The sequence below is a fragment of the Ursus maritimus genome, unplaced genomic scaffold (assembly GCF_017311325.1).
Source record: "Ursus maritimus isolate PB19 unplaced genomic scaffold, ASM1731132v1 scaffold_1, whole genome shotgun sequence".
Lineage (NCBI taxonomy): Eukaryota > Metazoa > Chordata > Mammalia > Carnivora > Ursidae > Ursus > Ursus maritimus.
Genome location: NW_024423343.1, coordinates 8,557,758 through 8,584,323, shown reverse-complemented (window position 1 = coordinate 8,584,323; position 26,566 = coordinate 8,557,758). Strand labels below are relative to the sequence as shown.

General features: G+C 46.3%; 1 protein-coding gene across 4 annotated transcripts in view; it reads left to right on the top strand.

Annotated features, from left to right (window-relative positions):
• ARMC9 (armadillo repeat containing 9) overlaps nt 1-26,566 on the top strand; it is a 143,582-nt gene that overhangs the window by 41,247 nt on the left and 75,769 nt on the right. For all 4 annotated transcript variants that reach the window (XR_005837128.1, XM_040639136.1, XM_040639142.1 and 1 more), the window contains exons 10-17: nt 4,130-4,164; nt 7,443-7,554; nt 10,628-10,720; nt 14,757-14,847; nt 16,486-16,609; nt 19,783-19,922; nt 21,156-21,232; nt 24,322-24,396. Coding sequence is in view for 3 of the 4 variants with exons in the window: in XM_040639136.1 (XP_040495070.1) it covers nt 4,130-4,164; nt 7,443-7,554; nt 10,628-10,720; nt 14,757-14,847; nt 16,486-16,609; nt 19,783-19,922; nt 21,156-21,232; nt 24,322-24,396 (747 nt within the window). In the remaining variant the exon portion in view is untranslated. The remainder of the gene's footprint in view (nt 1-4,129; nt 4,165-7,442; nt 7,555-10,627; nt 10,721-14,756; nt 14,848-16,485; nt 16,610-19,782; nt 19,923-21,155; nt 21,233-24,321; nt 24,397-26,566) is intronic.

The window sequence follows — 26,566 nt, the reverse complement described above, 5'->3', positions numbered from 1 at the left end:
CTTCTGTCTTCCAGACCCAGACTCACAAGCCTTCTCCCTGTGACTGTCTGATAGGCACACTATTTCTGCATCCAAAAACAAGCTCATCTTTTCCTCCAAACAGGTGGTCTCCCCTCCTGTACATTCTGTCTTGGCAATGACACTCCACAGAACACCTGAGAATCATCCAAGCCTCTTCCCTCTTTTGGGCCCTATGTTCAGGCAGTCCTAGGGATCTGAGCGGCTTCCTCCCTCCTGCCCCACGTCTTTGTTGCTTTGTGTTTGTTCAGGCTCTTCCTCTTTCTGTCCTGGCTAAAGCAACATTTCCTAACCGGTCTCAGTCTCAAAGCTCTCACCTGTGTGATTACTCATGCACGCGGGAGCGGGGGTGACCTTTGCAGTTGTGTCTTATTTATTTAGGCCCTGAAGTTTTGGGAGGGATGTAGGTACATGCAGGCATCGATCATGTTACTGTCTTGTTTAATACCTGTCATTGCTCCAGGTCCAAAGTGCTCAGCGTGGAGTCCACAGCCTTCTGTGATCTAATGCCCACCTGTCTCTCCACACTCAGTTCTGGTCACAGAAAGCCCAAGGGGCCTATCACTTCCCCAAGTGAGCGTGTTGCCACGTACCTTGCCTAGCCCCAGGCTCTCAGATGCCCGCAACCTACAGGGTGGAGGCAGGGCCCAGGGTGGTGCCCTCGGTGACCAATAAGCCAGAGAGCCACCTGCCCAGGAAGCACATTCAGGAACTCGGCACTCCCACCTCACTGACTGAGCTTCATTTCTAAACGCCACGTGTACAGTGTTCCATTTCAGCCCTCCCCTCCTACACGTAGCCCTGCAGCCCATGTTGTGCAAGTGCCCCTTCCTGTTGCAGAGTTGGCGGTAGCAACGTCCCTTCTCCGTGCAGTGGGGCTGCTGTTCGGGTCCCCGGCTTTTGTGGCCTCTTCTGACCCACGGCTAAGGCGTGTTTCCTCCCACTGTGGTTATTTAACCTCTTCTAGGTTATGTCTGCCCTTGAGATCACCCACCAAGGGAGCCTGCCTCCCCTGTTCACCTGCTCCCCTACGCAGCACAGGCGGCCACAGACGTTCAGCGTGAGTCCCGAGGCCGGAGCGGGGAGGCTGGTGACAAGTGGGCCTGGACTTAGGTTCCCAGCCCCAAACAGTGCTTTCCACGACCTCAGGGCTCAGCAGCCGCTGCTGGCCTCAAGTCGTGGCTCCTTCTCTCTGGCCCTCCCGGGCCGCACACACCTCCTACCATCCTATAGAGCAGCTTCTTCCAAAGCAAGTGCCTACAGACACTAACCCTAGAGGGTTTCCCAAAGCCAGCCACTGATGCATGAAGTTCGGAACGTGCCGTATTCTGAGAGTCACAGCACTCAGCCGCACCCTAAAGACTCTTCAAGAGTCCCACCTGGTAGATCTGCAGACACTCCGTCATGTTACAGCTTAGACCGATCTCTCAGAACACTCTGACGTCACAGAGCATGGGCAAAGCTCCCCTTCTCAATGTTGACCTGCTCATGTGGCCCCCGTCCATCCTTGTCCCCACCCCATGACCTCTGGCCTCCGGGAGCAGTAACGGCTGAACACCAGGCTCAGGTTCCTTGCCTGCAGCTGAGCAGCGCTGGAAGCATAATGCTTCCATTTCACTCTCTGCTCAGGGAGAGATTCTGCGCAACGAGCCCAGTGTGGAGCTCAATCCCAGGACCCTGGGATCATGACCTGAGCTGAAGGTAGACACTTAACCGACTGAGCCACCCAGGCGTCCCTAAATAAATCTTTTTTTAAAAAAGATATAATATTAAAAAAATAAATAAGATCTTTTAAAAATAAATAAGTGTTAGGAAACATTTTCTTTTTTTTTTTTTTAAGATTTTATTTATTTATTTGACAGAGAGAGAGACAGCCAGCGAGAGAGGGAACACAAGCAGGGGGAGTGGGAGAGGAAGAAGCAGGCTTCCCAGCAGAGCAGGGAACTTGATGTGGGGCTTGATCCCAGAACACCGGGATCATGCCCTGAGCCAAAGGCAGACGCTTAACGACTGAGCCACCCAGGAGCCCCAGGAAACATTTTCTTAACTATGTGATGAATTTTATTTGTGGATGTATGAATTAGCCAATAACACTAATTTTAAAAATATATTTTTTAAAGATTTTATTTATTTGACACAGAGAGAGCGAGCGAGCACAAGCAGGGGGAGTGGGAGAGGGAGAAGCAGGCTCCCCGCTGAGCAAGGAGCCCGATGTGGGGCTTGATCCCAGGACCCCGGGATCATGACCTGAGCTGAAGGCAGATGCTTAACTGACTGAGTCTATCCAGGCGCCCCTAAAAATATTTTTATTTTGTATTTATATTAGGCTAATATTTTAATATGTCTGTGCCCTTATTTGACTCATTTGACTTAATATCTTGTCTTCTTGGTCTTTTGAATGTGTTAAATGAGTAATTTAGATACATTTCAAATTTATTTTCTCAATTCCTTGCTACTTAAGCCAATAACAGGAATAGGCATTTCCTTTAATTTAAAAAAAAAAGTCAAGGGTTAAAATATAAAAATATACATGGTCATGAGCCATTTAAAAGTGAGGTTTGCTGTCTCCACGGTGGGAATCTGTGTGCCCTATAAATACTGCAGATGGAAGCAACAGAGAATGGAGTCATCACCTAGGGCCAGTTTATTATTAAATCAGTCAAGGATTCCAGAGAGCCCATCTTGGGGAGTCGGTCTTCATTCATTCGTTCATTCATTCATTCAACAAATGTTGATCACGTGCCTTTGTATGCCCAGGCACTGTACCAGGTGCTGGATACACATATTGAGGGTAATATATTTCCACCCGTTACGGAACTCAATGTCTGCTGAAGGAGAAAGGCACAGAAATCATTGCAAAATAATCACGGTTCAATGCGATAAGTGTGAATAATGACCATTCGAGAGCTGTGGTGACACAGAGGGGACCGAGAACCACTGCCTGCTGCTTCAGGAGGGGCTCCCCAGGGGGCCGAGATCTCTTCTCTTCTCTACTTACTTTTTTTTCCTGGAGTTCCTTAAAACCTATCCCAAACATTCTATCACTTTACCTGTAAATAACTCAATCTATTTATCTAAGAGATAAGGACAAAACAAAAACCAAATATAACTGCAATGCCAAACACAGTTGGCACGAATTCCTCAGTATCATCCAGCACCGTGCAGCCCATACTTAGATTTCCTTTCTTGTCTCAGAATATCGTTTACAGTTGGTTTGAGTTGGTCCAACCAAGCACCACACACAGCATTTGGTTTTTTGTTTCTCAAGTCTGTTTTAGTACATGTTTAAGTCAGTATTGTTTGTAGTGGCAAAAACAAAACAAAGCAAACAATAAGTGGGACACGGACTATCCGTAAAGTGGGTGGTGATTTGTCCAATAAGTAGGATTAAAAGGGAGTAGGGTGGGAGGGGGATTTTTCTATAAACACCTATGAACACCCCTGTAGGGTTTGACTTGGTACAAAGTGCATGTTATTTTTATACTCAAAGAGAAAATCTTAATAAATCAGGATAATAGTGATTTCCGTTGCCTTGTTCTCTGTGACATCTGACTAGGCAGCTTTAAGCACCTCTGGGAGTTCGGCTGCAGAGAACCCACTTGTTTTTTTACAGAGTACTCCTTGGAGCAAAGTCAGAACAAACCAAGGGTGGTAGGAAGCTTGGGAACTGCTTGAGCAATGTGTTGCTTAACTTCAGTTCGGGCTAATTTTTTTTATCTTCTTTATTTTTATTTTTATTTTATTTTATTTATTTGTTTGTTTTAGAGAGAGTGTGTGCTAGCGAGCGTGCCTGCGAGCCTGGGGGGCGGGGGTGGATCAGAGGGGAGGGACAAGCAGACTCCCCGCAGAACCCAACGCAGGGCTCATCTCATGACCCAGAGATCATGACCTGAGCTGAAAACAGAGGAGTCCCACACTTAACTGACTGAACCACGCAGGCACCCTGTTTGGGCTAATTTTTAAATCGCATATGATTATGATAGGAGAATCCTGATGGATCAAAAACTTTGAAATCTGTTGATTTTGTGTGAGTACAGTGATTTAGGATTAATGCATTGCTCTCACTGTTTAACACGGTCTTTCTCCTTCTGTTTCCAACCCCCACCCCCAGGCTTCAACCATGTTAAGAGCCTCCTTGGCACCCGGGTAAGTAATTGACCTTAGGAGTTGTTATGATGGAGAACAGCTCTAGGTAAAACTGGAGTTCAAAGTAACTTTAATAAACATTCATCTTAACAGCCTAGCTTAGAGGGGTGTCTTTGATTAGCTGGAGCTCATGTGGCCATAAAGGAAATACCAGTAATTGTAAGTAATACTGTTAAACTAAAAATATCTTTTAATATAATTCTATTTATTTTGAAGAGAGAGCATCAAATGGAAAAAAATTGTTGAATTGTTCCTATGATATTCTATAGAGATTAATCTTCTATCATAGGGCAGTCAACAGAGTGTTGCAACGTCTAAATTTTACGTTCTTTGTTGGCTCACATGTGACCAGGGCCACAGGATAGCTTTGTGGATGCCTGAGCATTCCTATCCAAATCGATTAGGTTGTCACCTGTGTGGGTGTCTGATGTTCGGGAACTTCATCCGGCGTGTATGTTGCAGTAACAAGGAAGCTGAGAACCTTTGGTGGAGGCATGAGGACCAGGGTGGGTTCTGGTGACCCTCTGAGCACCCCCTCCTTGTTGTGGGGGTTCAGGGGATGCTGTCAGATTACTCGGACACCTGAGAGGGACACAGCTTGCCTCCTCCCTCAGTCCTGAGTCTGACACTGACCCTGCACTTCGTTCTCTTCAGACGGCAGCTGTATAATGCGGTGCTTATGAGGCTGACCGCCAGGGTTAAAATCCCACCTCTGCCGCCCCTCCGTGACCTTGGACCACTTACGTAACTTCTCTGTGTCTCAGTTTCTTCACTTATAAGAAGACAATAATGATAACTTTCTTATAGGTTTCTTGTGAGGATAAAAATGAGTTCATGTGTATAAAGCACTTAGTACGATGCTGGGCACTTAAACTCTTTGTTTGGTAGTGTTACTCCCAGTGGTGTTAAGAGGCAAGGTCACCTGCAGAGAGTAAAGGGGGTAGTCGGTGGAGGGGCTAAAGAGGACAAAGGAGAAGGTATGTCCAAGAAGACAATGGGAGAGTGCCTGGACCACAGAAATGTGGGGCTGCTGAGCAACTTAGCTGGTGATAAATTCAGTGGCTAATATTGCCATTATGGGCAAGTAACTATGGCCCGCGTTTGACTTCTCTTCCCTCTAGGTGAAGCACCCCAGCTGTAGAACAGTTTTAGACTTGGCTTTACAAATGGAACTTTTTTGTCTAGAATAAGACCTTGTTAAAATTTTAAATTAAAAAATCTTTTTTTTCATGTTGAAATGATTTCAGAGCTGCAAATATTGTACAAAGAATTCCCCTACGCCCTTCACCCAGATTCCCCATGTTGGTATTTTGCGTAAGCCCAGTACAGTTGTCAAAGTCAGTAATTAATGCTGATGCCGTATCATCTAATCTACAGGCCTTTCTCACATTTTACCAGCTGTTCCATACGTCCTTTGTCTGGTCCAGCATTCAGTCCAGGATCACATGTTGATGTGGTTGTCGTGTCTGTGTTTCCTTTCATTTGAAGTCATTCTTCAGTTTCTGTCTTTTGTGGCCTTGACGCTTCTGAAGAATACTGGCCAGTTGTTTGTAATTGGAATTTCTAAAGTATCTGTGTTCATTTTTAAGCACAGTAGTATCTGCCTCAGGAAAATAAGTGTCAGAATAATCAGTGTGCGCTTGTGCGTGGCTCTGCGGTGTGAGGTACGGAATCGAACCTCCTCCCAGGAGTGTGTACTGAGATCTCACTTGTTGCCCCGTTCTCTGGCCTTTTCTCCAGGGCCCTATGAGAGGATCTCACTTTGTCTTTTAAAAACTAACGTTAAGAAAATCAGCATGTGATATTTTTTTTATAACGTAATACATGCTCATTATAGAAAAGTTGAATGCTCTAGGCACATATGAAGAAAATTTACAGTACCCTAAATGCTGCCCCCCCGGAGTCTTACCTCCTTTCCACCCTTCCACCCACCCTTACCTCTATTCCACCCTTTAAAGCTAATGAAACGAGTGAAATGGGTGAAGACCAAGAGGTACAAACTTCCACTTGTAAAACAGAAACTCCTGGGAGCAGTGGACGGCATGGGAGCTGTAGTGAATAATATCGTAGTGCAAACTTCAAAGTTGCTGAGAAAGTAAATCTTAAAAATTCTCATCCCAGGAAAGGAAACACGTATGGTGACAGAGGGTAAAAGACTCAGTGCATGACCACTTCGCACCCCGTACAAGTGGCGGATCACGATGTCGAATGTTGCAACGAATGCATCTCAGTTACATGTCAATGAAAAGCAGCAGAACCGTTAATCCTATTTTTTTAAGATTTTATTTTTTTAAGTAATCTCTACCCCCAACATGGGGCTCGAACTCACGACCCCGAGATAAAGAGTTGGCACGCTCTACCGAATGAGCCAGCTGGGCACCCCAAGAACCTTTCATCATGCATCTTTTCACCAAGTCCTCCTGAGCCCCCATTTAGTATTGTGCCGGGAGTATTGATCTTAATATTAATATTCCCTGCGCAGTGTCCCCCCGCCCCGTGACATCTTCGGTGCTGAGTACAACATCAAAGCAAGGACGTTAACAGAGGTGGTGTTGTTAACTAGACCACAGGCCTCACTCCCTTTTCACTGGTTCTCCGGGTGCGGGTGCGCACTGCAGTCTCCTCCTGTGGAACAGAACAAACTGCGGAGACGCAGGGGAAACCTGGCTTCCCCCGAGGGCTCCCCCGGAGTCCTCTCGAGGAGGGCGTGCACACCGGCCTGCTTGCTCCTTTCCCAGATTCGAACCCGCGCTACCTCCTGACACACCCTTTAGCACCATGGGGTCTACTTGCACCTGCTCTGCACCGTTCTTTCCTAACCTGCTCTGTCCTTCACATCCCCCCGGTTCGGTCCCTCGGGCTTGAGTGGGCAGTGGCTGCAGGTTTTTGGGGAGAACTCTGGCGGGCTGCTGCTGCCGCTGCCGATTTGGGCTTTGCTCCAGATTCTAAATAGGACTTGAGCCGTCAGCAAGTTCTGGCGCCTCTGGGGTGACTCCATCCCTGCTGGACGGAGCCCTGGCCCAGTGCGAATGCAGCGATTTCTCAGTCTGGTCAGGCAGGGCCCTACTCCTCGTTTGGGGAAAGATGTTCAGCAAAGGCCCAGTACAGCCACAGGAAAGGCAGAGCGGCGCTTAATGAAGCTGAGGGCGGGGAGCCTGGACTTCGTTCCAGGAGCAGAGAAAACAGCTGGGCCGCCCGTGGTGTCCCGATACTTAGAAGGTCTCATGAATGTGCCCTTTTGCCCTTTTCTCTCTCTTTGAACTTGTGTTGCTGAGTAGGAAACTAAAGGATGTCCCACTGCTGCCCTCCTTGGATTATGAGAAGCTGAAGAAGGATTTGATTTTGGGGAGCGACCGCTTGAAAGCCTTCTTGTTGCAGGCTCTGCGCTGGGTATGTACCTTTCCCTTGAAGTCAAGGGGAAAAAAAAAAGACCATGCTGGTTTTCTTGGCTGGCTACCTTGCTCGTATCTTGCAACCCAGCTACTACAAATCCTTCTTCGTGCTGCCTGCCAACGCCAAGAGCTAAAGGTAAAAACAGCCTCTGAAGACGGCCTTGGCCTCCTGGCAAAATCCGGGTGTTGACCTCGCAGTTGCCTTTGCCCTCCCTCGGCCTTTTGCTGTGCGCAGTTTCAAGCCTGTCCCCGTCCTCAGTCGTGAGCCACCCTCCCAGCCAGCGGGTCGGTGCGTGAGAGCCCAGAGTCATTCTGTCGTGACAGCTTCACAAAGACCTCTGCCTCCAGGCGTTCCCACTCCTGAGGACTGCAGGGGAGGACACTNNNAGTCTGTAAGGGAAGCCAGGCCTCCTCTGAATTGTTGCTTTTCTTCCCACTCTTCAGATTGGTCCCAGTGAAGCCAGTGGTTCTCAAGATTTTTAGTCTCAGACCCGTTGACACTCAAATTACTGAGGACCCCAAAGGCTTTAGTTTATGTGAATTTTATCTACCAATATTTACAGTATTAGAAATTAAAACTGAGGGGCGCCTGGGTGGCACAGCGGTTAAGCGTCTGCCTTCAGCTCAGGGTGTGATCCCGGCGATCTGGGATCGAGCCCCACATCAGGCTCTTCTGCTATGAGCCTGCTTCTTCCTCTCCCACTCCCCCTGCTTGTGTTCCCTCTCTCGCTGGCTGTCTCTATCTCTGTCGAATAAATAAATAAAATCTTTAAAAAAAAAAATTAAAACAGAACATTTTAAATATTAATTCATTTAAGATGAACTATAATAATGAACCCAGAACATAACATAAATAACATATCTTTTAAATAGAAAAAATAACTATTTTCCAAACAAACAAACAAAATGAGTAAGGAAAGTGGCATTGTTTTACATTTTGGCAAAGTTCTTTAATGTCTGGCCCGATGGAGGGACAGCTGGATTCTCACATCTGCTTCCCCAATTGAGTCATCACAGTGTCACACTTCATATAGCCTCTGAGAGATTGACCACGAAAAAGATAAATCAGGGGCTCCTGGCTGGCTCAGTCAGTAGAGCATGCGACTCTTGATCTCGAGTTCGTGAGTTCAAGCCCCACCCTGGGTGTAGAGATTACTTAAAAAGATCAAATCTTTAGGGGTGCCTGGGCACCTCAGTTAGTTAAGCATTTGCCTTCAGCTTAGGTCATGATTCCGAGGTCCTGGGATCGAGCCCCGCATCAGGCTCCCTGCTCAGCAGTGAGTCTGTTTCTCCCTTCCCCTCTGCCCCTCCGCCTGCTTGTGGCACTTTCTCTCTCTCTCTCTCTCAAATAAACTCTTAAAAAGAAATAAAATAAAATCTTAAGAAAAAAGATAAATCACATCTTAGTATTATTATGACAATAATCATGACCTTGTAGACTCCTTGGAAGGTCTTTGGAGACCTCTAGGATTCCCCAGACAACACTTGGAAAACTGCAGGTCTAGGCCAACACTGGTTGGCTCTAACTGAATGATCCATTCTAACTTAGGCTGTAATAGTGTCAGGCCCCTCACAGATCCCTGAATTTCAGGGTGTGTTGGCATCAAAATGGCTTTGAGTAATTTCCCCATCTCTGTAGAAAAAGGTCTCCTCCCTTGCACTTCTGATGGTTGGTTGTGCTTCCTGAATATGGTCTTGAGGGAACTCTGAGATGCATCCAGGATCACAGAAGGAGTCCTGTGGTCAGCTGGTGAAGTCTGCCTCAGTTGATAGGGTGGGTGGGCAGCACAAGTCATCTCCGGGGGCCCTTCCCGACACGCACATTGCGTCTGTCTGCTCAAGTTACCAGACTCATTCTCTGGCTCCCAGTTTGTCCACCCAGCACCTCCTCTCAGTCCGTGCTACCGAGCCTCTTGCTGAGACAGGCTATTCCTTTGCCGAGTGAATGACATTGTCACAGAATAACCAGGAAAAATAAACAGGTGTCTTAAGATCTTATCTTTGTGTTCCCCTCTAGCTTCTCACCCTTCCACTCCATTCCAGCCCCCACGTGTGAGACTCTTGGCACACTCTCCTTTAATATAGCCCTCTCCCCCCTCAGGGCCTTCCTCTTTGGCCGCGTGGATCCAGTCTGTCCTCGACACGCGCCTCTGGAGGCCTCCACCCTTCAGTCTTGAGGGGGTCTGCTGCTCTTGTCTTCTCGCTATGTGGTTCTTTACATGTCCAGCTCCTCCTCGGCCAGAGGCAGGGCCCACAGTCTCAGGGGTCTTTAGTAGGATTTTCCCGGAAAAGCAAGGACATTTGCTTACTTTAGTTATGTGACTTTCTCATATAATTCATGCCTGTACACACTCATATATACACAAACACACACATTTCACACACTCCCCATACAACATTTTTTTTTCTAGCCCTCTGGACAGTGAGTGAATTCATTGTGTTAAATGCAAGAGACTTATGACTTTCAAAATCTACAAAATTCTACCCACCTACCCCTTACACACACACGCACGCAATCGCTGCATCGGTCCCTATAGTATAAAGTCTCATTTGTTGGTGATGCATTGGCTCTAATCCCTCCACAACCTGCCGTGCCCACCCGGCACTGAGCTCTCCCCTGCATGCGCCCTGCATTTTCACCCCTCCCCGACCGGTACCACACTTCCTCCCCTGCCCGCGCCCACTCGCCATCATGCTCACCTTCCCCTGTGCTGGCTAATAGTCTGCTCGTCCTTCAGGGGCCAACTCTAGAGCCCCTTCCTGTGAGAAAACCTCTAGGTGTTTGTGGGTTGCCCCTTATCGGTACACTTACTGTCTGGGCATTTTATCACTTCCCTTCTCTGGAGAGTTCATGTGTGTAAGTTGACTCCTTCATCACCCTTTAGGAAGTAGAACATCCTAACTTCTTGTTAGTTGACTGGTTGCCTGGGTAGCCACTCCCCCACCAGGTTATTATTTCCTTTGGTTAAACGTGTAGTTACTGCTTCTGCCATTTAAAAGGCACCCGCTATATGAATATTTTTCTCCATATTAAGACTAGGGTCTGCTACTTTTCTTTTTCTTTATTCTAGCGCTTGACCACATCCCATCCTGGAGAGCAGAGGGAGACCGTTCTGGAAGCCTACATCGGCAATGACCTCCTGGATTGTCACAGCCACAGCCAGGTCCGTGAGAGATGGGCCAGAGCCCAGCCAGGGCCTTCATTTCGAGGGGGATGATCTTAGCAGTGGGTGGAGACTTGACTTTATAGGATATGTCAGCCTCCTGTTAGCTGGTGAGATCTGCTGTTCACCCCAGACATTGGCCTACTTTTCACCTCTAATAGAATCCTACGCAGGTTAGAACTGCTTAATTCAACTCTGGGGCTCTTTCCTGTCATTTTTCCTTTTCCCAAAATGCTTAACCATGAGTCCTGCAAGCGCAGCGTGACTTACGGCGGGCAGGGCAGGTAAGCCAATTCATTTGTTTTTCATCTGGGCCTGACTTAAAATATGTTAACACTATATTTGTATATAGTTTCGGACCAGACAGGTCTGATGATGCAGTGGGAAAAGTATGGGATCCGGAGTGAGATTAACTGGTTTCAAACCTCTGCCCTACCGCCCAGGAGCCAGATAACCTTATGTAAGTTACTGGGTCTCAGGGCGCCTCCCATCTCGGAGAAGGAGCCATCACCTGCCTCGTGAAGTCGTAGGGGTGATTGCATTTGGTCACATGTGGGAAGTATCTAACCCAGTGCCCAGCAGGAGTAGCCAATGCGTGGCGGTTCCCTCCCCACTCCTCACCCCGTTACCTGTTATCAACACTATATAAAGACACTGCATTTCAGTGTCTCCATTCAGTGTTATCCAAAATGATCTAAGTACCTTACCTCCCTATTCTGAAGCTTCGCAGGGTGTGCACTGGGTGGCATATCAGCACCCCTTAGATCGCCGATGAAAAAGCACCCTGCAGAGGCTAATCACACGTTAGACTATCCTGTGCACAGGCGTTCGAGAACTTTGAGTTGCCAGTTTATTCTTTGAATGTAGTCTTACTGCTCCCATGAAAGAGTTAAGTTTGAAAAATAGTCTCTCAAATTTTTGACTTATTTCCTTTTACTTTTATTTCTGCTTATTTTTGTTATGGAATTGAAACCAACTTATCAGGCATGAAGCAACAGAAAAATATGTTATTGTGACTTTACAAACTCAGATTCAAAGAATAAATTCAATTTTGAGTCTTTCTAAAACTATCTTATTTCATTGAATCCGTGCATTTTTTCCCCCATTTTAGGATTCTGGGAAATTGGAGCATATCTAGTAGTTGATGTCCTGTTGTAGTTTAATTGGCTTCTTTTCTTTTTTGGTTGTATTTATTAAAAAAAATGTATTCTATAATGAAAGACGTCTTAGGTTTTGTGATATTTGTCACAATGCCATGATCTCTGTAGCCATCGAAGAAATGGCATTTCTTCCCCGAGTCATTATTTTTAATTGCCATGGTTTAGTTTAAGCAAGGAATGAGCTGGAGCCATCTTAAGATGTCCAAGAATCTGCAGAGCAGGAAAACTCGAGCAGAATGGATGCCGTGTCACCATGACACCAAAGAAATTGGACCGGTTGTTTAGCGAGTTCTAATAGCTGAGCGGTTCTCAGAGTTTAGCGTGCAGTCTTATCACCTGGAAAGTTCATTAAAACACACATTACTGGGCCGCTGCGGTTTCCAGTGAGCAAGTCTGGGATGGGGCCTGAGAATTTACGTCCCCAGCAAGTTTTCAGGTGATGCTGCTGCTGCTGGTCCAGGACCACACTTTCGAGAATCACTATTCTTTCTTATTCTCTAGGTTGGTGGAGCACGTCTTATAGTTAATAACTTTTGGAGAAAGGATGGGTGAGAAGTAGATTTTTTTGAGATGATATATGTCAGAAAATGTCTTTATTCTTTGTATGGAATTCTGGGTTCTAAATAATTTTTCTTCATTATTTGGAAGATCTTGCTCCATTGTCCTTTAGGTTCCAGTGTTGCTGTTGAGAAGTCCAAAGCCATTCTGATTCCCGATCCTTCGTATGTGGCCTGGTTATTTCTCCCTAGCAGCCTGTTGAGTCTTCTATCACCATTGTTAATAAATGTCCCACTGATGTCTTTCATGAGGTGTATTCTGATTCATTGTTTTGAGTGGTTTGTGAGCTCTTTCNCTCTGACAAGTGTAGTTCTGGGAACTTTTCTTGAGTTTATTTTGTTGATGATTTCCTCTCTGTTTTCTCAGTTCTCTCTCTCTGAATGTTGGACCTCTTGAACTGGTTCTCTAAATCTGTCTTTTCTTTCATATTTTCCAAATTTGTCTTCTTGCTCTACTTTCTGGGAGATCTCCTCATCTTTATTTTCCAACCCTTCTGTCGAGTTTTTCACTCCCCCTTTTTATGGCAATCTTTTTCATGGATAGAGTACAGCCTCTTGTGTCTCAGAGCTTACTCTGAGTGACACGTTTGCTTATCTCTGGTTTTCTTCTCCCTGCACAGTCCCGTTTCCTTCAGGTTACCTCCCCCGCGCATTTGTTTTGACCCTATCTCCCATATTGGAAACTTGGCCTTGGGCTTCTGGTAGACATTGGTTATCTCATAATGTTTTCCTGGGGTGGGGTGCAGGGAACGAAAGCCGTTTGGAAATTCTGTGTGACAGTAGGGCCTGGAGACGCAGAACCCCACTGAGGGTGATCCAGGCGGGCTCTCTAGTAGGAACCTCTGATTTTAGGACCTCTGACTCTTTTCTCTTGGGCTGGTCATTTTCCTCCAAAAGAGTCTTCTGATCTCCTACCTAGAGGGTGAGGATCTGAGTGCAGCATTCTGGGAGCCAGGTAGAAGAGGATGGGTTGCTCTCTCTTCAGCATTCATTCTGCATTAAGGCACTGTCCCTTCTCCCCATTTGGGTGTAGAAGCCCTGCTCGCCTGTGCCACGTGCCCCCTCTGTTATAGGATTTTTGTCTCCCGTAGTGCCCACGGTTCTTGGTCACGTCGTTTTGAAGAATGAAGGGTAGACCAGACAAAGAGTGGTGGGCAGCAAATCAAAGTTTATTGAGCAAGAGTATAAAGCTCCTGGAGAGGGAGGGGGGCCCGAGTGGATTGCCCCCAGAGTGTCTAAGTTTAGGGGGTTTTAGGATCTCTTTTGCCGAACTATCTTAAGCAGTCACGGTGTGCTGAGTCATGCCAATCAGGGCTCTGGGCACGTATCTGTCTACCTATTAGGTTAATGTCTCTGTGCTGATGGTCTTTTTTTGCTGACATCTGGGGGCTTAGGTCTTAACTGCCCCTTGCCCATGATATTGACAAATGCTTTGTGGTTAATTGTCTTATTTTAGGACATTTTGCAGAAGTCATTTCTGCAAAGACTGCAAAACAGAATGCGAGTGTGGTCCTTTCTAAGCTGCAAAACAGGGTGTCGGTGCTATTTTATTTTAGGTGTCCTGACTCCATACTTTCTTGCTGGGGACCCTGGCCCTGACTACCTACCTGTGCAACTAAGTCCTCACACTTCTTGTAACTCTCACAAAGGAACACCCCCAGACCGATGGTGGGAAGTATGCGGGAAGACAGTAGTCCCGGAGCAACAAGAGTGGGATCCAGCTGCTGCTTTAACAGCTTTCATTCATTCTTCTTTATTTTTTTTTCCTTTTGAGGATTAAGTGCTGTTAATTGGGTAATTCCTCATTGCCCGTTGCTGCCTTCAAGACTTGGCATTCTTGGGTCTGCTAAGTCTGTCACCACCCTGCATTCCTGATTCTGAAATTGTGTTGTTAAAATTTCTTGCGCTGTCTCTCTGTCCTTTAGAATTTATATCTTTTTAAAAAAGAAATCCATGCACTGAGATTTTACTGTGGTTTGCAGGGAGCAAAATTAGATGCATGTATTGGATCCATCATTAACCTGGAAACACATGAGCAGCAATCATTGCAAACGGCATAGCCTCCCGCGTGCCAGTCCCTGGCTAAGCGCTCTGTATAACTCAGTCTTTCAGCTTAGAAGTGTGAATAGCTTGTTTTTGTCAACTCTCATAAAAGATCGGTTGGAAGTTGAGATTTCAGATGAAGTGTTGACTTTAGTCTATTTCACCTGTAATAAATCCGCGCAGAGGCAGCGAACAGCAGACCCGTAGAGGAGGCGTGTGTTCAGCTCTGTGTTCTTTAACGCCATCATTTCCCTCTCTGGGTGACTGTCCCCGCAGAGACGCGTGCTTCAGCTGCTGCACTCCAAGAGCGAGGTGGTGCGGCAGTACATGGCCCGGCTCATCAATGCTTTCGCGTCCCTGGCAGAAGGTGAGTCATCAGCGTTTCTTCAAAGAGAGCAGCTAGGTCTTACTTAATGCATTTCGTTCCTTTGAAAGTGGACATTCTTCTTTAAGTCTCTTAAAGGCGCTGTGCGTTTCCTAGTATCTTCGCGTTTAGTGCGTCGAAGGTGTCTCATGCAAATTGGTGGTTGTCGTATCGCTTAGTTTATGTCAGAGCAAATTTTAATGGTTTTGGAGTCTATTTTATAAGCCTTCTGGTTTTGTTTTATAGGCTTTCTGGTTTAGTAATGGTACTATTTAGATTTTTTCAAGTATATAATAGGAAATGCATTTTCTATAATTTTCTGCTTAAGGCAAAATAAGGTTAGTGAAATAATCAAAGCTGATCCCAATAAGTACTGCATCATTTCCTTCAAGAGGGTACAACCTCTCGGGGTGCCTGGCTGGCTCAGTCGTTGGAGCGTGTGACTCTTGACCTCTCGGGGTTGTAGGTTCGAGCCCCACATTGGGCATAGAGATTACTTAAAAATAAAATCTTTTTTTTTTTTTAAGATTTTATTTATTTATGTGACAGAGATAGAGACAGCCAGCGAGAGAGGGAACACAGCAGGGGGAGTGGGAGAGGAAGAAGCAGGCTCCTAGCGGAGGAGCCTGACGTGGGGCTCGATCCCATAACGCCGGGATCACGCCCTGAGCCAAAGGCAGATGCTTAACGACTGCGCCACCCAGGTGCCCCTTAAAAATAAAATCTTAAAAAAAAGAAGCAGATAACCTCTTAAACCAAGGGGGTTTGAAAATTCCAAAGATAATACATACCAAAGCTGAATCCAAAATGATTTTACAAAGTATTTTTATCTTTCATGGGTTCTGCTTTGTTTCAGCTTTTTAAATGTGAATAAAGGGAGTTTTCAAATTATGAATATATGATACTCCCAAAAGTTGGTTGGTTCACTCATTCATTTGCTTGTTCTTCCAACCATTTAGCAGACCTTTATTATGAACGAGAATACAGACATTAACATCATCTGCATCAGGACACAAGTCCACAATGGGCTAGTGATAACCGGGCTTACTGTGGGGTCCCAGGTATGGTTCCCGACTCCTTCTCCAGGCCACAGGTACATCTTCTAGAAGGAGCAAGGAGTGCGCCCAGAAAGCATTATTGTTTGGTTGCCTCAATTATAAAGACTAAGGAGTCCATACAGATTCCTCACCTTCTTTCTCCCTGTAGATCTGGCAGTTCTCCCACAAAAACATAGTGATGAATTATGTTTGAAGATTATTTATTTATTTATTTGAGAGAGAGACAGAGACAGAGAAGCAGGTTCTGCAATGAGTGTGGAGCCCGACACGGGGCTTGATCTCACAACTCTGAGATCACAACCTGAGCTGAAATCAAGAGTTGGAGGCTTAACCAACTGAGGCACCCAGGCACCCCATGATGAATTATGTTTTGATTATAAGAAGAGTGGTTTTCTCTTCATTAGATAGTTGATTGGATAAAACCAATTTTGCAGAAGAAATAGGTTTTAAGTTTTTTTTAGAACCTAAAATTACCTAAACTCTACATGTATTACATGCAAAGTGTTCATAGAAAGTGATTTCAGGGCATGAACTTAACACAAGATAAAGTCTCTTACCCGTGCATCTCTGATTATATTATTAGGTCGCCTCTACCTGGCCCAGAACACAAAGGTGCTGCGGATGCTGGAGGAAAGGCTGAAGGAGGAGGATGAGGACATCGTCACCCGCGAGAACGTTCTCGGGGCCTTGCAGAAGTTCAGCCTCAGGTGCTGACCGTGCAGTAGGTCATGGTGGCTCCCGTGAAATCAAACAGGGCTTATGTGAGCCACTGTTTAATCCCAGGGGCAGCCCAAGAGGCAGATGATATTTTCAGTTAACATTTCAGAGAGGTTGGGTGACTTTCCAAGATAGAGCTGGAAAGCTCATCTTGAATCCTCGAACCCTCCTGCTCAAGCTGCTGTGGAGGGAAAGGCTCTGTCGCGGTCTCCTCGTGAACGGTAGCCGGCGCTGGCCAGGGGCTGGATTGTGTTTCAGGCCACGTGCACGTGCAGAGATGGGCATGTGAACAAAATCTGATAGGGCGCAGCCTGCGAGTTGCGCACAGCCCGTTGTGGGAGGTGCATGTAAACAAACAGTCCCAGTCGGTGTGCTGGGTAGTCCCGTGGAGGGCAGGGCTGGAGCCTCTCGTTTCCTGGTCCGTACGTCCCAGCAGCCCACCCTGTCGTCTCCATCCGGACCCTGTCGTGACTTGGACCCTGTATCCACCTAGAGCTTTTTGTTCATTAACGGCTTTATTGAAGTACTCTCATAGCACGGAACTCACCCCTCTTACATGTACCGTTCAGAGTTGTACAGCCATCGCCACAAGCTAATTTTAGAACATTTCCATCACCACACAAAGAAACCTCATGGCCATTTCCAGTCCCCATTCCTACCCCCAGCCCCACGGAACCACTGATTAAAATGCCCATAATGGGCATTTTTAGACAAACGGAATCATACAGTGCGTGTTCTGTTGTGACTGGCTTCTTTCCCTGAGCGTCGTGTGTTTGAGGCTCGTCCATGTGGTAGCCTGTGTCCATGCTTTGTTGCGTTGTAACACTGAAGAACACGCCATTTCGTGGCTAGACCACATTTGGTTTATCTGTTCATCAGTTGATGGACATCTGGATTATGTCTGCTCTTGGGCTATTATGCATAATCGTGTTCCGAACATTTGCCTACAAGTCTTTGTGTGGACGCATCCTTTCCCTTCCCCTGAGCCAGTCAGTGTCTAGGAGTGGAGTTGCTGAGTCATACGGAATTCTTCAGCATGTGGATTCCCTCAGGAGCACCTCCCTTTCTCTTCGCCTTTGTAAGAATTCTAGCACCTTGAGTCCTCAGCTTTTTCTGACCGTCAGTCCTCTCCCGGACATACATTCTTCCTGTCAGAGGTGGTTGACATGTGATTGACTCTCGCTAGGAACCTAAAGCCTGCAAAGTGAGTTATTCTAAGTGTGCACGTTTAGTGAGGGAAAGCGGTACGTGTTCAGTTCCTACTATTTGCCCGGTCCCTGCCAATGAAAAGTCTTGTTCTAACTATGTGTGAATTGAAAAGAACTGTAAGTAGTAAACTCCAGAGTTTTTATTTCTTCAGATCATATGAACACTTGGTTTTCGTTTGTTTATAAAGGTAATTTAGCTTGATGTTGACTGTATTTGGAAAATTTTTGGAAATTTAATAAATGTAGTTCAGTAACAAAGATAAGATATAATGAAGAAATTCTTCCTCCTGGTAATATAGGTATTTATTGCCAGTTTTTTCTTGTGCTTCAAACAGTAATAAGCTATTCTGTTCTAGAAATATGCTTAATGTTTTTGCAATGTTTTAAGGTCTGTACAATCAATGCAGAAAGTAGTTAGGATTACTAAGAGTGTAGCCTTCGTTGAATTCCAATAAATTTCACTGATGAGGTGAGTGTGGTGTTTAACAATCGCACAAACAGGGGCGCCTGGGTGGCACAGCGGTTAAGCGTCTGCCTTCGGCTCAGCGCGTGATCCCGGCGTTATGGGATCGAGCCCCACATCAGGCTCCTCCGCTGGGAGCCTGCTTCTTCCTCTCCCACTCCCCCTGCTTGTGTTCCCTCTCTCGCTGGCTGTCTCTATCTCTGTCAAATAAATAAAAATCTTTAAAAAAAAAAAAAAACAATCGCACAAATGGCGCCTGGCTGGCTTGGTGGGTGGAGCATGGGACTCCTGATCTTAGGTTGTGAATTCGTCCCATGTTGGGTGTAGAGATTACTTAAAAAATAAAATCTTAAAAAAAAAAAAAAAAAAAGCACAAACAGATACTGTCCTGGGTGGGAGTTCTACCATAAACTGTTCATTAGGAGATGTGCAATGATGGTTCCTCCATGGTGTTTTGATTTTCAAAGAATTCACATGATTTCTCACGATGATACCATCATGCTTAATCTCTTCAATTCTTTGGTAGGGGGAGGGGCACAGGGAGAGGAAGAGACTCTTAGGCAGGCTCCACGCCCAGTATGTGGCTGGACTTGGGGCTTGATCTCACAACCCTGAGATCATGACCTAAGCTGAAATGAAGAGTCAGACGCTGAATCCACTGAGCCACCGAGGCGCCCCAATCTCATCGGTTCCTGAGGCTGGCAGGAGGACACTCGCCATAACACATTTGGATGAGGGGTTGGATTTTGTAAGATCTTACACCTGGACTTTGGGCGGAAAATAATTCTGTATAAATTGTATTGCCCACGTCATTAAACTAACCCTTACTTTAGCGAGACCTGAATCAAAATGGGATTGAACTGGTTTTTGGCTTTTCTTTGTTTTTACACAGCTCAAAGTGCCTAGCCAGACTAGAGTTTACTAAAAATCTCTTTGTCAATGAACTATTTCTATGGCTGTCTCCTGGGTGAAGTAGACCAAAAGCTATCAGTAAATATTTATTAAATATTTGAAACGTACTCTGCTAATTTTAAATATTGAAAAAGAAATTTTCAAAGTGGATGGCCTCCTGACTGCCTTGTCTCTCTCTAAATCCTTAGGGATACCTGCAAAAGACAAAGAATTTGTTGTTTCAGTTGTGTGGGTCAAACAACAAAATATTCTTCAGAGTCTATACCTTTCACATAGTTTGTCTTGTCTTTTTTTTTCCTTGAGATTTATTTATTTATTTGAAAGAGAAAGAGAGCAAGGGGGAGAGACAGAGGGAGAGAGAATCCTCACGCAGACTCCCCACTGAGCCCAAAGCCCGGCAGGGGGCTCGATCCCAGGACCCCGAGATCATGACCTGAGCCGAAACCAAGAACCGGACACTGACTGAGCCACCCAGGCACCCATCAGTGTGTCTTCTCTGATCGGCCTGCACATCACCACACACTCTTACAGGGAGAGTTTCTCACCAGCTTCAGCTGACCTGTAGGCTTTTGCATTCTAGGCGCCCGCTGCAGACAGCGATGATTCGAGACGGCCTCATCTTCTGGTTGATTGATATTCTGAAAGACCCCGATTGCCTGTCGGATTATACGCTGGAGTACTCGGTGGCTTTGCTCATGAACCTCTGCCTCAGGAGCGCAGGTCTCACAGCCCCTGGCCCCGGGCCCTCTGGCTTTGGTGTGGGGGAGGGGAAGAGAGCCTGACCCTTGAACCTGGATGACCACCCAGCCTGATGTGGTTTGCCTTTAGTCTCCCTCATAGAAAACGGAAACAGAAGTAAAATGTAAAACATTTACAACTAGTTATGCAGCTGTTGAATCCCTGAAGCCAGATACCATTCTGGCTTTGGAAAAGAACATTTTGTATGTATGCAGTGCCTCAATTAAGAGGAAATTAAAATAGCTTACATTTTTCTTCATCTTCATTACATTATTCATTACATTAGGTAGGAAGTTAAGAAATACGCTCCATTCTATCCAAAGACAGAGAAATGTGTTTCCAAGATGCTCCAGGGGTAAGTTGGTGGTAGAGCAAGGATGTCAGGCTGTGCTCCCTGCTCCTAACACAGCCGTCTCTCCCACTTCTCTCCTGGAGATTGGATTCTCACTGCACATTTCAGGTCATTTGATCAATAAAGGTAGTGATTGCAGCTTTTCTACAGGTTCCATCCCGTTTAAATGATCTGTTACCTGGGATGGAAGAAGCTTCTTTAGAAGAGGTGCCAAGTCCAGCCTGTGGCCAACCCCGGTCTGAGCAGCCCCAGTTTGGGGAGAAGAAGGTTACATGGTTAAATAGCTCGGGGTTATTTGTGAGAAGCTTCTTTGCCTTTGGAAGCTTTGTAATCTGAACCACTCATGTGTTATTGACTGAGTAAATGTGATTTCAGTCTTCTCTTAATGAACAGCATATGCACGTATCTTAGCCTTAGAACATTTGCCAGATTCTAGTCAGCTTTTCTTAGTATCACCAATTTATTTACAGTGATTGTTATGATGTTTGGATTGGTTAAAACACCTGTATGATTTTTATGATGTTGGTATGTGCCCTTGGGAGACAGAGTGGTGTTCTGAAATAGATTGCATTTCCACTGCCGCTCATGGACGGCTCTGTGCTCTCTGCGCCACCATTTACTGAGCACTTGGGATGCCCAGCCTATACTGAGTTACTTCCTTCTGCATGACCCTTTGAAACAGATATTAATAATCCCTGAGGAATCCCAGGAGGAAGAAACGGGGGCCCAGATTGGCTAAGTGACTCACCCCGGGTCACACAGTTCATAAGCAGAGGAGCCAAGATTTGTATTCAGGTCTGCCTGACTTGAAACTGCTTCTGCATTTAGACATGTCATGTTTTGTTTTACTCTTTTTCCTAAAGGGAAGAACATGTGTGCCAAGATAGCAGGTCTGGTGCTGAAAGTTCTTTCGGATCTGCTCGGCCATGAGAACCACGAGGTACTGGGCCAGCGCTGCTAGCCCGGGGCTTGGGGGAGGGCTGGCCTGGCTAGTCAGTGCACCCCCCCTTCCAAATTCCAGAACTGGGAAGCCCGAGGTTGATTCCCGACTCCTCATTTCCTATCGCCCTGCCGTCACTGGTCTGTGCCAGCTCCCTCCCAGGCCTTATTCTCCTCCTCGTCACCTACCCTGCTTCATTCCTCCCCCACGTCGACTCTCCCTGTGGTGCCGCGTGGCCTGAAAATCCAGTTGATGTTGCATGTTGCATGTGTAATTGTGTCAATAGTGTTGTGCTCTAGATGTCCTTCTTGTCTTACTTTTTCACTGTATGTTGCTTTGTATACATCCCATTCCTTAATCTCGCTACTGCAAAACAGCCCCTGTTTGCAGCCCTCCCATCCAGTCCCCCAGGCTTGTCCACCTCAGCTGCCCTCAGCCCTCAGCCGCCACAGCGGTCCTCAGTGACAGCACCGTCCCGGCCCCCCAAGGGCCCCTGGGGGGCAGACACACACGTCACTGCTGGCTCGCCCCGTGTGTCGGTCCCAGGTCGGAGCCCCGCCACATGGCCCTGCAGAACGGCTGTACCGGCTTCTGCTCTCCCCGGTGTCCTTCCCAACATGGTGGGATTTTCTGTCATCTAGCCTGTGGGCCACAAGCCCTTTTAAAGTAAAGTAGAGGTCTTGATAAACTAATTAACAGAAACTTGGAAATGGTATGAGTATTCTCCCACTGGCTTTCTGCAGATGCCTGTGCGGAAGCCGTGGCCTCACTTTGCACCTGAAGCCAAAGCCTCAACAACACCCTGACCTCTTTAGCCGTAGGTGCAGGGGTGTCTCAGCGGGAGGACGGGACTGATACCGCTGGCTCACAGTGAGGCACTTAGTTTCAGACAGCTCCCCTTCTGTTCATTTCTCTCGCATCTTCCATCCCCCCAGCCCCAGCCGCTGAGTGACCCGGGCTGCTTCAGCAAGTGAAGGGTTGGCGGTTGTTACAGTGTGTGCCATGCTTTTTATATGTTAAAATCAAGAGTTCTTAACTACTTCTAGACTCTTCACCATTTTATTCAACTAAGGCAGTTGAAGCCAATGGGAAATATATTCAGTCTCCAATAGTAAATGTTGGTTTCAAGTGTTAGAACCAGTATGTTACCTCTGAGGACAGAATAGACCAGAGGATTTTTTTTTTTTAAAGATTTTATTTATTTATTTGACAGAGAGAGACAGCCAGCGAGAGAGGGCACACAAGCAGGGGGAGTGGGAGAGGAAGAAGCAGGCTCTCAGCTGAGGAGCCCAATGTGGGGCTCGATCCCAGAACGCCGGGATCACGCCCTGAGCCGAAGGCAGACACCTAACCGCTGTGCCACCCAGGCACCCTTAGACCAGAGGATTTAAATCTTGTCATAATTGTTACAAATATATTTGCTTTGAAGATGAGCTGGAAAATCTACCTGTACACATGTTAGAGCCTAGAAATATGTTCACTACACAAATAAATGCTACATACATCTGTCCATCCTATGCGAGATAGTTGTGATCTTGAAAGATGAGACCCGGGAGCCATAAAGAAAAGGATGCACATATTTGACTCTGTGAACATTAAATTTTTTATATGGAAAAAGAGGCCACAATGAGTGTCAATGGACAAATGATACCCTGAGGAAAAATTTGCACCACTTAGGACAAAAGTTTAATATCCCTTATATATGAAGAGCTCCTGTAAATTGATAAGTAAAAGACATAAGAAAAGGATAAAGTACCCACACGGGCAGTTTACAGACAGTACAGCTCGATGACCTACAGACAAAGGCAAGATGTCTGCTTTCTCCAATAGTCAGGAAAAGGAAGTAAGAGCAACTGTAAGATGCCTCTCTCCTCTTTATCCATTCGTTTGGTGAAAATTAAGGTATAAGAAAGTCCAGTGCTGGGAAAGAATGGTGGGAATGGGCCCTTCTCCATTGCTGTGGAGGGGGTAGCACAATATCTCCTCAAAAGGGAGCTCTCGTTTATCAAGCACCGTGTCCCGTGTGGCTTGATGCTGGGGGTACCTATGTGAGCAAAGCATGGGTCCAGTCCTTGAAGAGCTCACAATAGGGGAGACATAAGTATAATAGTAAAAATAGACTGAATCCAGTGCGACAGTGGAGGGATATACAGGAAGCAGAGCAGAGTGTGTGGTATGGTGGGGGCCCTGAAAGTAGGGTGAGATCGATCTGTACAGTGTAAACCTCGTGGTGGCAGGAAGGGAGGGGCAGGGGCACATGATATTGACGCCAAACCTTGAAGGGGCCTGTGTACAGTACTAAGAAGTTAGGACTTTCGGGCACCTGGGTGAAACAGCGGTTAAGCGTCTGCCTTCAGCTCAGGGCGTGGTCCCGGCGTTATGGGATCGAGCCCCACATCAGGCTCCTCCACTATGAGCCTGCTTCTTCCTCTCCCACTCCCCCTGCTTGGGTTCCCTCTCTCGCTGGCTTTCTCTATCTCTGTCGAATAAATAAATAAAATCTTTAAAAAAAAAAAAAGAAGTTAGGACTTTCCAGGTAGGCTCTACGCAAGGTTTCCGAGGTAGGAAGAAGGATGATTTGGCCCATGTTGTAGAATTTTGACAGTGATATGATTGTTGGACTACAGTGCGAACGTCAAAGACACAAAGAGACCCTTTTGGAGATTCGACATCACCTAGGTCACAGACAATGTCTGAGCAAGGACAGTGGCAGTGTGTGTGGGAAAGAAGGGTTCCTGTCAAAGGCAGCTTGGAGACTGAATGTTGGAGAGCAAAAGCGAGAGCAATCAATGATGACTCCAGTGGTTCTAGAAGCCTGAGTAATCAGCATGACATTAGTTAAGCAGTAAAACACAGCAGGAGTGAGCTTTGGGAGCCAATAATGAACTTGGCTTTAAACTCTTAGTTGTAGCTGTCACTGGGACGTGCAAATGGAGATATCGGTCTTTTGGAAACATGCATCCTAGAGCTCAGGAAGATGGTAACGCTCACGCTCCTCATTAGCCAGATTGTTCTGGGGTGGGGTGTCTGATCACAGAGTTGTACCGTGTTTGAGAACTTGCAAATGACTGTTTTTTCTCCCCTTAAAGATACAGCCATATGTGAATGGAGCTCTGTACAGCATCCTTTCTATTCCATCCATTCGTGAGGAAGCAAGAGCAATGGTAAGAAAATGGGCTTGAGCAGTTTGTAAGCTTCAGTCGGTGGCGCAGTTCGGAAGCTGTTAGAGCAGGGAGCTCCTAGACCACGCTCCGTGCCGCTTGGGCTCCGTGGCTTGCACACGGTTTGTGAACTCCCGGAAGGGGTATGCCAGATACACATTTGCAGTTTTCTGCGGAGAGAATCTGTAACTTTTATCAGATTCTCAGGGGATCCCTAACTCTGAGTCTTAAGAACTACAGTGTTAGAGCGCCTGGGTGGCTCAGTCGGTTAAGCGACTGCCTTCGGCTCAGGTCACGATCCCGGAGTCCAGGATTGAGTCCCACGTCGGCCTCCCTGCTCCGTCTGCTTCTCCCTCTGACCCTCCCCCTCTTGTACTCTCTCTCTGTCTCTCTCTCTCAAAAAAAGAAGAAGAAGAAGATGGACAGTGTTAGAGGGGTGCCGGGTGGCTCAGTCAGTTGCGCGTCTGACTCTTGATCAGCTCAGGTCATGACCTCAGGGTCCTGAGTCCGTGTTGGGCTCCCTGCACTGGGTGTGGAGCCTGCTTAAGATTCTCTCTCCCTCTGCCCCCCTCCCTTGCTCATGCTCGCCATCTGTCTCTCTCTCTCTCTAACAACAACAACAACAACAAAAACTACAGTGTTAGAAAGTTCCCAGCAGGCTTATTTTTAGAGAGTTATAGACATTTTTATTGGTTCGTTTTAATTTGGGGCTTTGAGAAAGCCTATGGATTTCATAGTAGGAGAAGCTTAGCACGAAAGTGGTGAAATGGAGAAAGTCCCCACTGACATGCATCCCCAGGATTCCCAGAGGGCCTGGGGCAGCCGTGAGAACTGGTGCAAGCCAGACACTCTTAACCTACGGGCACTCTGACAGCAACCAAAGTGGGCAGAAACCCTGCTCACGGTGATAAAACTGTCTGGTAGCTAGTTTGGTTGGCAAATAGTGAATTCAATATTAAATGTATTTACATTAGTGTTTATACTGGAAGTATAAAACAAGCTTCGGGTGATTAATATCTTTTGAGATGACAAGTGTTTCTAATCAGCAAAAGCACTGGAGTTTGTCCTTTTCCCTGTAATGTGAAACCAGGTTAACAGTGTGCATATTAAATGCTATGATGAGGAGATTAAATGTATTTCCACAGTCAAAACACAGGCCAAATTCCGGTTGAGACCAATGAAACATGTTCCTCCACTTGATTTTTTTTACTTAGAAGAATTGCTAAGTCTCTTAATTAATCATCTAAAATTACATCAACAGTTATGCCAGAGATAAAAACTCAATTAAGAGGGGTGCCTGGGTAGCACAGTCGTTAAAGCGTCTGCCTTCGGCTCAGGGCGTGGTCCTGGCGTTCCGGGATCCAGTCCCACATCGGGCTCCTCCGCTGGGAGCCTGCTTCTTCTTCTTCCACTCCCCCTGCTGTGTTCCCTCTCTCGCTGGCTGTCTCTCTGTCACATAAATAAATAAAATCTTTAAAAAACAAACAAACAAAAAAAAAAAACTCAAGAGCCATTCTGTGTGGTTACAGTAAACAATAGAACTTCATTGCCTGTTGCTTTAAAAAAAATAAAATAAAATCTGCTATCTCAATACAGAACAGGGAAAATAAACTTGATTAAATTCTGCATAATGGTCATTCCAGTGACAGGAATTGTCAACCAAGGCAGAAACAAGGAAGAAGACATGTAGGCTGAAGAAAAAGAAAGAACAGAGGTGATATGCATCAAGCAGCACGAAAGGCAGTGTGGAGGAAGGACATCCAGGGTGAGGGCGGAGAAGACAGGAGGGAACAGCAGTAAGAGGACAGGGACCAGGCGGGGAGGAGAGACTCACGGTTGAAGGATGTGAGAGCGTGACCCTTAGAGATCATCCAGGCCACAGAGAAAAAAATGTGGAGGAAAGGGACAGTGCCTCAGAGACCTGGGGGACGATACCCAGAGGTCTCACACTATGTGAGTCCCAGGAGAAGAGACGAGAGGAGAATATGACATTATAAGAACTCTGTTTTTGCAACTGTGAAAAACATTTGTGTGCTGGTGGAAAATGACAAAGAACACATAAAAATTGTATCAGTACCAAATGCTACTATGGCGGTCTCTAAATAATACCCCCCAAAGTGGAGAAAATGGTAAACAAGTGCACCGAGCCCCATTTGAACTTGAAGAGACCGCC